We start from the raw sequence: 14342 nt of genomic DNA on the forward strand, positions 1-14342 counted from the left end.
AAGTTTGAAACCCACAATGTTCTATACATTAAGCTGAGCATGAAATTTTACTGGTTATGAAATAAGATTATTCTTTTTACTTTATTTTTCAGAAAGTCCTCTATATTTAAATATGCAAAATTCTTGCAATTATCTCATAGTACTTTTTTGCTTCTCCATTATGACAGATTACGACTCTTGTATCTAATACTTGTAGTTTTATCCTCTGACAATGTGTTAGGAGCAAGGATTGAAATATTGTACCGTACTAGAGTTTTGACTTTTGCTCGGTACGGTATGGTACTGTATACCGAGCGATTTGGTATATATATATATATATATATATATATATATATATATATATATATATATATAATAATAATAATAATAATAATAATAATAATAATAATAATAAAATAAAAATTCGGTGACTTTGCCGAAGCGACGTCGCCTCGGCAATTTCGCCTATATATATATAAAAGTAAAAAAAAATCTTATATATATTTATATATAAAAAGATTTTTTTATATATAAATATTTTTATAAAAGGTGACGTCGCCCTGCGTGGGAGAAGGGAAAGGCGACGTTGCCGAGGCGACGCGATGTCGCCTTTTATAATATAATATATATATATGTATATATATATATACATATATATATGTATATATATATACCACCCGATAACGGGCGATCCGTGTATCGGTCTACTGACGAACCAGTACGTACCGCCTGTACCATACAGTATTATTCGAAATTGAAGACTTTGGTTAGGAGTTTCTAGTAATGGTAGGTTGATTCTCACTTCCAAGACTTGGCACGTTAGAAAACAAAAACATTAGTTGTATAGGTTTTACTTGGTCACGTTCTCAAGTAAATGTATTTCAATAATGTGGTTACATAATTAAATAATTTGTGAAATTTTATATTTGAAAGGTTTACTTTTAAGGTTAACTATGAACATAACTTCTTTGTTAAGATGGCCAATCGCTCAGGGACATTATTGTGTTACTTGAAACTTTTATCATTAATAAAGGCACTATTATTGTCAAATGTGTTGTTGGTTTGATGTAACTAATCATGTTTTTGAGCCAAGAGATGCTTATCAATCAGATTTCAATTATGATGATTTAATCTTGATGTACAAACTCCTTGCTGGTGCATTTTAGATGATCTAACATCATCTCATCTGCTATTGGTGCTTCGGCCAACTTCTGGCTTATTTATTAATTTTCTTGTTCTATCCTATTACAGTTCTTCATCCTTCCTCATTTTCTAATTTAAATACAGTAATTTTTAAGATATCCTTTCCTATTTAAACTTTTTTTGTTCTTCCTGATATCCTTATTTTATATAGTTTTTTCATGATCTTTCTCCCAACTGCTGACAATCTGTCTCATAATTTGTCATTCATCTTGTAGCTTTCTCCTTACATTTCTTATCTTTATGTATGTAGTTGCCATTTGATCACATTACGAACCTGCCTTTTCAATTGTTTGGTCTTCTTAAATAGCCCCTTCTTTTAGAAGACTGATGCAAGATGTTGAAAGTTCTTTTATGCTTTTAATGATCTTCAATTATATTTGTCATTTGCTTTCCCAATCTTACTAAATTGCATTTCTTGTTTATTCTTGTTGACATAGTTCCAAACGTTATTATAAAAATTAAAAAGTTAGCTTAGACTAATTTAGTCTCATAAATTAATTTACCTGTTGCCAACATTTTAAACAATGGAATTGCTTATCATATGCCTAGTTAATTCATCATAGGTTTGCAAAGTGCATTGGCTATGTTGGCCCTTGCTCCTACTGTAATGATTCAGAACCAAATGCTTCCTTTATTATCAGGATATTAATCAATCATTCATATCGGTGATCATGCATTCACAACAGGCTGTTCATTGTTTTCTGATCAATGTAATTATTTATCTAGGAAGCTTATGTTTTGTTTTTGTGTTAAATAGAATGATATGAGCATCTGACTGGAAATATCTACTAGGAATACTATTATCACATTTTGAGATTAATTTGTTATTTTGGATTAACACTTATGATTTTTAGCATTCCAAAATTACTTTATGTAAATGTTAACTATGCATACTCTATTGATCTATTTATACAGGTTCAGCTCTGTAACAGAACGATTTTTTATGGAGCTAAATACTCGGCGTATTGACACTAGCGTTGCCAGAAGTGAGACGCTCAGTATCATCAATGGGATGCGCTACCTAAAGCTGGGAGTATGTTTTACTTCTCATGTTCATGAAATTGTAGTTTTTATTTAAAGCATTTCTTCTATATCTCCAAATTACTATTTGTAATCTTGATTCCTAGAAAAAGGACAAATGAACTATACTAGACCTCTCGAAAAGGTGCAATCTCTGTCCTAGTTTACACCCCCACCAGTAAATATTGGCCACTACAGAGATTAAAATCACTGTAGGAAAGAGTTAGAACACTTGCCTTATAAAAATTTGATTCTCAAGTGTGAGGAATTGATCTAAAACCTGAAGCCAAAGCAGAACTTCTTCTTCTACTAAAATTCATCTACCCTTCTCTTCTCAAGCCTACGTTGGTTGCAGCAAGTTTCCTCATTTGGTAAGTTTTCCTTTAGTTTTCTCTTATAATTGCTTAGGTTTGCCTAACACAAAAATAACAAGGTGACAAACATATATCAAGGAAGTTTATGTGTCATTCGTGGAACAAGCATAAATGGCACTATCCTTAGGTTAGTTAGTGACACATGTCCTCCATTTTTTTTTAACTTAATATGAATTTTTTACAAATCATATTCAATTGCTATGATTCATAATTAGGTCCCTAGCAATAAGCTTTCAAAAAAAAAAAAATTCTCAATTTTGTAAATAGGTCATTCTAAACAATTTAAAATAGGTCCTTACATTACAAACAAATCCTTTTGTACTTTAGTGTTTGTGGGATAATGTGAATCGTGGTTTGTTGTGCCGCTTAAAATGGTACGGTACGGGTGACACGTATCAATTCGAGAGGTGACAGACACACGGACCACACTGTACTAGGCGATTATATATTAGGGGCCCCGTATCGCTCAATACAAGGTATATACCGGGTGGAACGATCGAAATCCAATTGTTATCGACCTCTACCAGTCGGTAACGGTAGGATTTCGATTGATATCAATTAATGGTTGAGATTGACCTGGTTCAAACAATCATATTTAATTGTTTGAACCAATTCAAACGGTTTTTAAACCCTTTCCTCCTTTTTTCAACCCCTTTTATTCTCTCAAACTCTTCAACTCTCTCAATCTCTAATTTACCGTTTAAACCAACTCTCAGCAAAACTGTGATTTGTGGATTGGAAGTAATTTAGGAGGATTAACACTTAAGTTAGAGGAGGTCTATATGACATAGACACAAAGTGGACCTTGTCGTATTTCCAGCCATCGTATTATGGAGGATCACATGGCCAACAACAGTACGGTGATCGGTCTTATGATATAGAGCTTTAGGTTAGTGACGAAAGTAGAAGTTCTGGTGTTCTCCAACCTCCGCACCAATACATACCACAATCATACTTGCCTCAATAGTCGCCCCGGATACGTGTGGTTCATGATAATCAGACTACAACTATCATCACATTGATGCACCAATGACATACGGTGTATCGGTATTTTATGTCGTGGGATCAATTTTAAGATTGAGTTTGATAAACATACCATATTGATATACAAATACATAGGATCATTGATCCCAATCTATCACTTGTGGAGTCCCATCATTCTTTTTAGTGGGAGAACCAGGCATATCCATCGATCGATCAATTTATTACTTGATTCATTTGAATGTTAAAGTTGAACTAGTAATATAACAGTTCAAGTCATATCTTTATAGATAATTCAATATCAATGAAAGGACTATTTGGAACATGCCACAACACTGCTCCTCAAAGCTTGAAAAAGATATGCGCTGATATTCCTTCCTAGTTTAGAATATTTTTGATGAAATAATACTAAACTTACATTTAGTTCCAAATTAAAAACCTAATATATATTTTCCTATTTTTTGAGGTGCTTTTGGCCTTTTTTTGTGCCGTCGGCACGCATCGCCGTATCGACACTCAGCACACCGGTACATGGCAGCATGTGCCATGCTGTCAGTTGGCTGGCACACCGGTTCGGACCAGTAAGTCGATCCTTGGTCTTGATAATTTGTATTAGTTAAGAACCTAGGTGTATGATTTAATCATTTAAAGATCAATTTTGTAAATATGCAGGATAATTCTCATGCTAAGCAAAACTCAAGGTGATGTAACTTTAGATATTACTACTAATGGTGAATTTGCTTATTGGGCAGACGTAAATCAGTCAAGTATTAAATGGGTTAATAGAAGGTATATAAAATAATATTAAAGACTAAGTTCCAATACAAAGATTATAATGTATCCTCAGAACAGGAAGCTTTTAGTTGATACCTCGTAACTCCTGACGACTATTAAGAGATGAATTATTGAATATGATAAAGAAATTCTCAAAGTGATTTTCTTTTACTAAAAATTATCCTGCAAAAATTTCTGTTGGGCTTTAATATTTTGTGGGAATTCTTATTTGCTTTCTTTTATTTATTGATTCTATCACTTGTTGCTTTAACTTTGCCAGGTAAAGACAGAAGGTGGTTTGAATGCATCAGCATCTTTTGTGGCAAAAGCTAATCCTCTTAATCGTACTCCTCACAAGAGAAAGAGTGAACTATATCATGCATTGTGCAATATGCTTTCAAGCATATTAGCACCACTTGCAGAGAGTGGAAAAGGCCATTGGCCTCCATTGGGAGTGGAATCTGCACTAGCATTATGGTATGAAGCAGTAGCTCGAATTAGAGGGCAACTTATGCATTGGATGGAGAAACAGAACAAGCATATAACAGTAAGTAGCTCCTTAAAATATGTGCTGAATTTATTTTCTTCAATAGTGAGGTTCTTATGTGCAGTCAATTGACTAAAACTCAATGTTCCAAGTTTCCATTATGGGTCTTTCCTAATAATGATACATATATCAGATTGAGAATTTACAGACTTTTCAGACATTGCACACACTAGTTGGAATGTTTGCAGCATCTCTTGCTGATGCAAACCAGTGCACCCTTTACAAAGGCCTGTGCCTGCTTGCATCAAGCAACAAGAATTTCAGGGCTGTTGGCCATATTGTTGTAATAATCTTGTTCTATGTTAGTATAATGGTACTAACCAGCACTGTATCAAATATGCTGTAGGCCCCTTTTAATTGGATTTTTGGAATCTTGTAACTCCATTTGGATTTCCTTTCTCTGGGAGAGAAAGAGAGAGAGAGAGAGAGAGAGAGAGAGAGAGAGAGAGAGAGAGAGAGAGAGAGAAGCTGTGAAGGAATGAAGGATTTGAAGTCTTCCAGGTGATCAATTGAATTTCAAATTAGCTATTTTCTCAAATTCAATTTCAAATTATTTCCAACCATGGAACCTAATATATACCATGAGAGTAACTTCTGAACTGTAAACATACATATTGGCTTTTGCTGGCTTCTGGTGGTACCACTTTCATACTCTGACACAAATTGAGATGTACACATCAGTAAACAGAATCAATCACACTAATAATGAATCTATTATCTGAATACATATTTACAAACTCTATTTGTTATCAGTTTTGGCACCTCATCAGATTTGCAAGATTGCAGTATGTCGGGGAGGCAAGGACACAGTTCTAATTCACAGTAGTATACTGACTGATGCTATGCCGGTACATGGTGTACTAAGAAGAGGGAGAGGAGTACACAGGTTGACATGGTAAATACTGACCAGCACGAGCAGCAACCATCGAGCGTCATGAGGGGGGAAGTGGACATAAGAGAGGTTGACATGCTAGAAAGATCGAGATGGCTGTGTGATAACTCTAAATAAAAAGAAAAAAGGGCTGAACCGAACGTTCCCAAAGGGGCTGGTCTATCTGTTGGTTTTTCAGACCATGAGATCAATCCAGATGGTATTTAGAACTATGCTGGGTGATATATCAACTTGTACCACCGACATCACAAAAAAAAAAGAAAATTAATATCAATTTGTACCAGGCTATATGATTTGATGCTGATCCTCGATCAGATTGAAATATATTAGTTGGTATTAGTCCGACTGGTATTTAAAATCTGATACGGATGTCAAGGAAAAGAAACCTTCTTATTTCTCATAAAGATTTTCTACATGTGTCAGTTTCCATTGCACTTGACAGAATATTGGAATAATGCAGCTTGCAAGAGATTTTTCAGTGCAATACTAGCTGATAGATGGTTACGTTGCTCTTGTAATAAAGATGTGGGATTATGAATAGAGTGGGCTAGTGGGTTCCCATTGAGCCTCAACTTTTTAGATAATTCATGCTTCATTTTAACCTGAATTAGCACACAAGAATATGAAATTATCCATGTTGGGTTGGATTAAATATTGTGGTCCAGGTTGCATTTGTCAACTTATGAATTTTTTGTCAGTCATTATGCTGGATTAAGTGTTAAGGCCTTAAGGGTGTACCTAGTGCATGAGGCTTCTACCAATGTGGGGTCTGGAGAGGTTCAATGTATGCAACATTATCTTTAAAATATTTAAAGAGATTGTTTCCGTGACTTGAACCCTGGTCTTTCAGGTTGAAAGGGAGCAATACCATGGTATCAATGTTGGATAAAGTATTGAGGAAGCAAAATCATATTGGTGTTTGGGAAAAGGTTAAGCTGCCTGTGGTGAATGTGTAATGAAACATGAAATGATCACATGGAGGTTCTAAAGGTTTCAAGGAAGTTGTTTTCATGGTTTCAAACATCGTGATATATTGACTGTACTGATTGGTACTTGGTACTATTATGTTTAATATATATATATATTTTTTTTCATTGATGTGTCATGTTGTGTCATACTATATTGGTTGGTACAGGTGCCAGTATTCAGTATTTCAAACTTATATTATTTTCTATGATGGCCAAGCTGATACATTAATGTGGAAGATGGGCAGACTGGAGAAAGGCCAACAAAAGTTATGAATGGATGAATAGAAATAGTTAGTCATATAAGAATCCTAAATATTAATTTTAAAGGAGGTTTTGAAGACATTGCTTGCTTCTGGATTTAGTCTAGGAATAAGCATCACAGGATTTTTAGAGCCATGACCAATTTAAACAGGCTTGTTTATTACTGATATTACACACCAAAACTCTTGAACAGATGAATGTTGCCTATGTGTATACTTGGATTTGCTGACATTCTTTTTTGTTTTTTAATGCTTGATAAAAGCAGTGGTTTTCATAGAAAAAGCATGTGAATTGATCCAGACATATGTCAACATCTAATTCAACAATGAGAGAAAACAGAAATAATGGAGCATGTAGAAAAATAATTTTGGTAAGTATTTCATGAGCAGTAGTAGATAGGTTTACAAGAAGCCTCTGAAAAGAAAAATTCAATCTAAGATCATCATGTTTTTCATTGCAAATATGTACCTGACATGTTTCTTTCTTTCTTTTCTGTTTGGGGTTGGGGACAGGCTTGTGTTGGTGGAATGCTTTTTGTAAGTAGCACTGATAAGAGTTAATCCACAGCTTTTTTATTTTGTTGTTTCTATTTTATTACAGAATTGTTCTTTGATTACTGGGGAATTATTAAACAATAATTAGAAAAAATTTGAGTCTAACATTGCGGATGTTTAGATTGGTCAATTAGTAATATTGGGCCTTCTCTTCTAGGAGCTTTGTCATTTGTCATCATTGTTGAATATCTTAAAGTCTGATATTTTGTTATAGAAGTTGCTTTTTTGAGCTTCTCTGACATGCATGAGTCACAACCATGCAATAGAGGAAATTTTTTTGAAGATGGATGCATAAGAAGAGCAGCATTATTTTATAATTTTTTGTTGTAGAAGTGATTGTAGTGACATCCTCTTTCTTTTTCCCCCATACAGTTATCAGTGGTTAACTTCTGACTCAGATTTTTTTTTTTCCATTATCTTAAGTCTTGTGCATCTGCAATAATTTCATTTTTTCTAGGTTGGCTTCCCATTGGTGACCCTTCTACTCTGTCTAGGCGATCCCCAAGCATTTAATACTAACTTTGGTCCTCATATGGAGCTTTTGTATAAGAATCTTAAAGTGAGTGTGTTTTCTTGTGTAATATAACAAATTGTTTTTTTGTTAATTAGTGCCAACTGCCAAGCTAATTATTCTATCTCATTTACGTGGCTATTTGAAGGCAGCTATTTGCCTTTTTTGATGTCCCATTCCTGTCAAGCATTAACTTGTTTGATGCCATCTCTATGCAGGATAAAAACCATCGGTCGATGGCACTAGATTGCTTGCACCGGGTTGTGAAATTTTATTTAAATGTTTATGCAGATTTCCAGCCTAAAAACCAAGTATGGGATTACTTGTACAGTGTGACAGCACAGTTGTTGACTGTCTTAAAGAAAGGTTTGCTAACTCAAGATGTTCAGCATGATAAACTTGTTGAGTTCTGTGCGACTTTAGCTGAGAGTAACCTAGATTTCACTATGAATCATATGATACTAGAATTGTTGAAACCTGATAGTCTGAGTGAAGCAAAGGTTATTGGTCTTCGGGCTTTGCTTGCCATTGTTATGTCTCCTTCAAATCAACAATTTAGCTTGGAAGTTTTTCATGGTGATATTTCCTGCCCTCATAAAATATTTTCTTCAACACTTTTTCTTTTGAATTTTGATTCTGTACTTCTGTATATTGCTATATGTAACGCTAACTTATCTATTACTGTTTCAGTTCATGGTATTGGTCATTACGTTCCGAAAGTGAAATCTGCTATTGAGTCTATCATACGATCATGTAATAAAGCCTATAGCCAAGCCCTTCTTACTTCACCAAAGTCAACCATAGGTGTGCTACTCTTCTTTATCCAGTGCTACTTTTTGTAGATGTTTCTGTGCACTTAATTTTTATGGTGTAAGTACAAGGGTATGTAAAGTCATACGCATAAGAAAGTTTGTTTACAGCACAGCTAGTATGGGGCAAAGTATGATTTAATTTAACTTGCCCTATATTTTATTTCATGTTTAATGGTCACTCCTGGACTATATTTCCACTGCTTAGTAATTATTAAGTATTAACTATAATGCATTGTTATTGATTGAGGAGAATAGATGCAGATATGTAGCAATATTGTTATTTCATTCATCCCACTTGAGGAATATATCTCATGTGCCTGACAAGAATTGATCAATGTTATTCATATTGCAGAATATGCCATTTATTAGATAATTCATGAAAAGGGTGAGTAGTTCTAAATATATTAATAGTAGGGTGCAACCATGGATGATTTTGGGTGGCAATTTCATGACATGTCAAAGGAAACTATGAGGAGAGATACAACTTTGTAAATGAATGGATTATTTTGGATGTTACTGATGTTGGTGTGACAAGACGTTCATCATGGCTACGATCAATGACAAATATATTTATATTGGACCTTGTGGTGCCACTTCTCTGTTTATTATGGCAATGGCACATTAAACATACCAACACATAAGGTTAATCTCGAAGTTTTATTTGTGATAAGTGGAAAATTGGTCCTTGATGCAAGAGTAAGTTTGCATTGAATATTAAAAGATATGTTCAACAATGAAATTTATGCCCTTTTTTTTATTCTGTGATCTAAAAACGATTTTGACAAAATATATTTTCAAAGGCTAAAAAAAAATTTGACGATTACAGTCTTTTAGCCTTTGCAGAGCAAAGTTAGGCTTTCCAATTTTTTCTGCTGAAATATGGCATATCTAGTTAGTCGTATTTTGATTTGATAATGTGGATAATTAAAACTTGATGATATCATAGATTTTTATGCTAGAGAAATAATGAAATAGCTCCTGAGTTTAAGAATCCTCCTAGTTATATTTATATTCAGTTCATCTCCATCCCAATATAACATATATTCTTAGAAATGAAAATGGATTAACAAGCTATTTTTGTTAGATTTTTTAATCTATCTCTTTTTTGTATCTTGAAATTTGCTCATAATCTTCTTTCCATTTTACTTTTGATCTTGTTCTTCTAGTCATAATACTTGTTTTACTCAGACCGCAAATAAAAAAGTGAGTTTTCAAGTGATTGCAGTAACGTGAGTAATCTACAATGATATCGATACCAAACATGAACTGAAGAAAAAAAATTGTAGATCAGAACTACTGCAACTTCATGTATCTTGAGAATGAGATCTATTCAATAAAAAGTGAATTGATGCTATCCAACTTCATGTAACTTATCTAGTTTTATTGAGTCTATATTAGATTTATTTTTCTTCAAGGATTTATGATATTATTTATTAATTAGATGTTAGATTTGTATAAGATGTCTCATTTTATTATTATTTGTTTGGCTTTATCATTTGTTTATTTAGAAATATAATAAGATAAGATAGAACTATTAGTTTAAGAAGTTTAGATGAGTTGAGCTGGGAGAAGTTATGATCAAATCCTTATTTTGGTGGTATATTTTTTGAAAATAAATCATCTTCATTTCTAACTCTAATAGAACAAAATTCATGTATAGATACATCATCACCAGCACTCCTGTGCTAACAAATGCATCTTGGTTTTAGTTGACTTACTCGTTCATAAATAAAGCCTTTTATGCCTTAAACATGCATGACAATGACATGTATTGTTGGATAAGAGATGTTTTTTTAGATCTTGAGTACCTACTATCTTCTTTCGTTTATGATCGATAATTTCTTCCAACTTGAAGTTATTTTCTTCTAATCTATAGTCTCCTCGCATCTTCATTAGGGTTTATAATTTTGGTCAGGTGTTGATATTGTACAGTTCCAGTATGGATTGATGTAGCAACACATGGTACAGAAAAGTTCCGCTTGGACTAAGAGAAAGGGGTAGAGAGGAGCAAGGTTCGCCTTATCGATCCGTACAGGTGTACCAACTGGTCATTGGTATGGCATATACTAAAGCATACCAACATATCGTATCTTGGTACAACGAGGCATATCGACGGTATGGTAAAATTACCGAAAATAGCTTCAAATATTTATAAAAATAGAAAAAAATTAGATTAGGGTTTTCAAGTTGAAAATAAATATAAATTTAGTATAATTTTATCAAAAAAATCTAAATTAGGAAAGAATAGTCACATCTTTTTTGGGCTTTGAGGAGTAGCTTTGTGGTATGTTCCGGATCGTTCTTCCATTAATATTGAATTATCTACAAAGAAATGATTTAAATTGTTAGATTAATTTTTAAACAACTTAAAGTTTAAGATTATAATGAATCAAATAATTAATCGATAAATATACTTAGTTCTATCACTAAAGAGAACTACAAGACTCTGGGCAGTGGATTAGGGTTTTCGATTCTATAAATCTATATATCAATTTGATATATTTGTTGGACCTAATTCTAAAATTGATCTCACGATATAATATACTGATACACCATATACCATTGGTGCGTTAATGTGATGATGGTCGTAGTCTGATCGTCGTGAACCATGTGTCCGAGGCAGCTCTTGAAGCAAGGACGATTATAGCATGTATTAGGTGAAGCATGGAGAATGTTTGAATTTCTACTTTCACCACTGATCTACTGCTCCGTATCATAAGATCGATCATTATACTACTGCTCGGAGAAGTATGACCAACTATCACCGTACTGCTGTTGGCCGTAAAATTCTCCATAATACGATGGCTATGAATACATTGAGTTTCGCTCTGTGTTTACGTCGTGTAGGCTCTGTTACATCTGCTCAAAATTATCTACTGTCTTCCCTTTCCCCCTCGATGTATAAACTTGACCAGTACCTTATTTGTTGGGAAATCTGGGGCGATATCACATGCACAACAGAAGAACAGAAAATAAAATCCTAGAATTTCTCGTAGAAAATAAAAGAGGGGGGAGGAAAGGGTTTAAATCCCTTTTCTATGGTTCAAATGATCAAATTGATCGTTTAAAATAGGCCAATCTCAACTCTTGATTGGTAATAGTCGAAATCCGATCATTATAGGTTAGTAATGGTCGAATTTTGACCATTTTTTATTAGTATAGACCCTGTATCACCCGATATGAGGTCATGTAATGGGTACCACCTCGTGTAGGGTGGTCTATATCAAGGTCTGCCATACCGAAGCGTACCGCCTGGTATGGGCGGTACGTACTGGTCCGACAGGTTACTGGTACGCGGACCGCCCGGTACCGCTAAAGTGCTACAGTGCTATACTGTAGCACTACTACAATATGCAAAAAAATATAAAATTGTTCGGTATACCAAGGTGTACCGCTCGGTACATCGGTACCGTACCGTACCGAGCCGAAACGTCGGTACGATACGATACAGCGAACCTTGGTCTATATATCGATCCCTTGACGGACTGGTACATCCCACTTGTATTGGACAGTACAGCTCGGTATGGCGAACCCTTGAGAGGAGTAGGAAGAAGAGGAGGGGGAGGAAAATGTGGAGGAACGATATAGGAAGAGGAGGTGGAGGAGATGGAGGAAGAGGAGGAAAAATAGATGAGGTGTACCAGAGGTAAAGGAAGTAGCCCTTAAAAGGAGGAAGAAGCCATGGGGTGGAGGAAGTGGCGGAGGGGGAGGAGAGAGATGTGAAAGAGAGAAAGGAAGAGGCGGTGGGGAGGAGGAAGAGGCAAAGTGAAGAGAGAGATAAGCGAAAGAGAGAAAGGAAGGCAGGAGACAAAAAAGAAAAGACAACTATCAAAAGTTAAAAACAGATAGGGGTATCGGGTGGTATTCCCGGTATGATAATCAAACCAGGCGGTAAGTCTGGTTTTGAATGAACTGGTAAATACTGGTTGATACATATTAGTCTGACAAGTTTTATAGTTTTTGGTCTTCATTGTTGCAATTTTATATATTTTGTTATCTTTTAGCTATTTGTTGCTTCAATGTGCTATCCTAGATTCATGATGGATGCTATTATCAAAATTAGAGTTATTTCAAAGTTAGTGTGTTCATACTAATTAGCAATTTTATGAGTTCAATTTCTTCTGCAGTGGTTGATTACTTGCAGTAAATCGGTTATATCAGTGTAAAGATGCTGACTCATAGTTCAGATTTGTTAACACTTATCTAATTTTCTATTTTATATCATTTAATCTGAAAATCAGGTTGATAGTCAGGACCTTAGGAAATTTAGAGTTAGTCCCACATCGGAAGTGGACAATGACTATGATTGACTTATATGGGCCTGATGAGTGTACTATGACAACTCCCGCTTAAGTATTTTGGTCCGTGGTTAAAGGACTGAAATGGAGTTATTGGCCAGTTAACTTATCAAACTCGGGTCGTGACATTTGGTAGTTTTTGGCAAAATTGACTGGATCTTTTAGTGCTTTAGTTTGTTTCAATTGTTCTCAGTTTTCTTGGTTAGAAGTGTTAGCATATTGATTATATATTACTCTTTCTCTTTCTTATTTGCAAATGCTATGAAATTGTTCTAAAGAATAAACTCTTTTAGATAATGCAACGAAGGAAAAATCTCAAGCGTCTCTCTTCAGGTCAGTGCTGAAGTGCATACCATATTTGATCGAAGAAGTTGGCCGCAGTGATAAGATAACTGAAATTATTCCACAGCATGGCATAAGTTTTGATCCTGGTGTTCGTGAAGAAGCAGTGCAAGTAATGAATCGCATTGTACGACATCTTCCTCATCGTCGTCATGCTGTGGTGAGAGGGATGGCTACCTTTATTCTGAAACTTCCTGATGAGTTTCCTCTTTTAATCCAAACTTCACTGGTCCGCCTAGTGGAACTTATACGTTTGTGGAGGGCTTGTTTGTCTGATAAACTGTTGGTAAATGATGCTCATAGCATTAAGAGACCATGTCTTGATGGTGATAAAGTGAACAGGTCTCCATTTCTTCAGTCAGCAGACCCTTCTGAGTTCCAAACAACAGAGGTAGATGCACTTGGTCTTTTTTTCCTCAGTTCAGTGGATGTCCAGATAAGACATACAGCATTAGAGTTACTGCGGTCTGTTCGTGTTTTAAGAAATGATATCAGAAACCTCTCAGCAAATGGCCGAGCTGATAATAAATTATTTGAGGTGGAACCAATATTTGTCATTGACGTATTGGAAGAAAATGGAGTGAGTATTTTCAGTTTAGTTTTTGTCTTTTTCCTCTTATTTTTTATTTTTTAATGCTTTAATATATGTTTTCTCTTTTACATCATGCTGATATGTTATAAATCATAAAAAGGCCATGTAAGGAGATGAATTTCGATGCTTGGTAACTTGTACTGATCAAGAGAAGAATTAATATTTTGGAAAAGGTTTATTACTTATGTTGGACCAGATGTCATATTGTCATGTTTACATAAGTGTCTGAAGGGT

The 14342-nt window shown here is 34.6% G+C and overlaps 1 protein-coding gene across 4 annotated transcripts in view; it reads left to right on the plus strand.

The window, feature by feature from the left end:
* LOC104000586 (uncharacterized) overlaps positions 1–14342 on the plus strand; it is a 40056-nt gene that overhangs the window by 11519 nt on the left and 14195 nt on the right. For 3 of the 4 annotated variants that reach the window (XM_065170517.1, XM_065170516.1, XM_065170518.1), the window contains 6 exons: positions 2098–2215; positions 4612–4878; positions 8011–8112; positions 8283–8640; positions 8755–8868; positions 13468–14096. In XM_065170517.1, the coding sequence (XP_065026589.1) occupies positions 2098–2215; positions 4612–4878; positions 8011–8112; positions 8283–8640; positions 8755–8868; positions 13468–14096 (1588 nt within the window). The remainder of the gene's footprint in view (positions 1–2097; positions 2216–4611; positions 4879–8010; positions 8113–8282; positions 8641–8754; positions 8869–13467; positions 14097–14342) is intronic. The other variant, XM_065170519.1, reaches the window with a different exon arrangement.

The sequence above is a fragment of the Musa acuminata genome, chromosome BXJ3-10 (assembly GCF_036884655.1).
Source record: "Musa acuminata AAA Group cultivar baxijiao chromosome BXJ3-10, Cavendish_Baxijiao_AAA, whole genome shotgun sequence".
In the NCBI taxonomy this organism is placed as follows: Eukaryota; Viridiplantae; Streptophyta; class Magnoliopsida; order Zingiberales; family Musaceae; genus Musa; species Musa acuminata.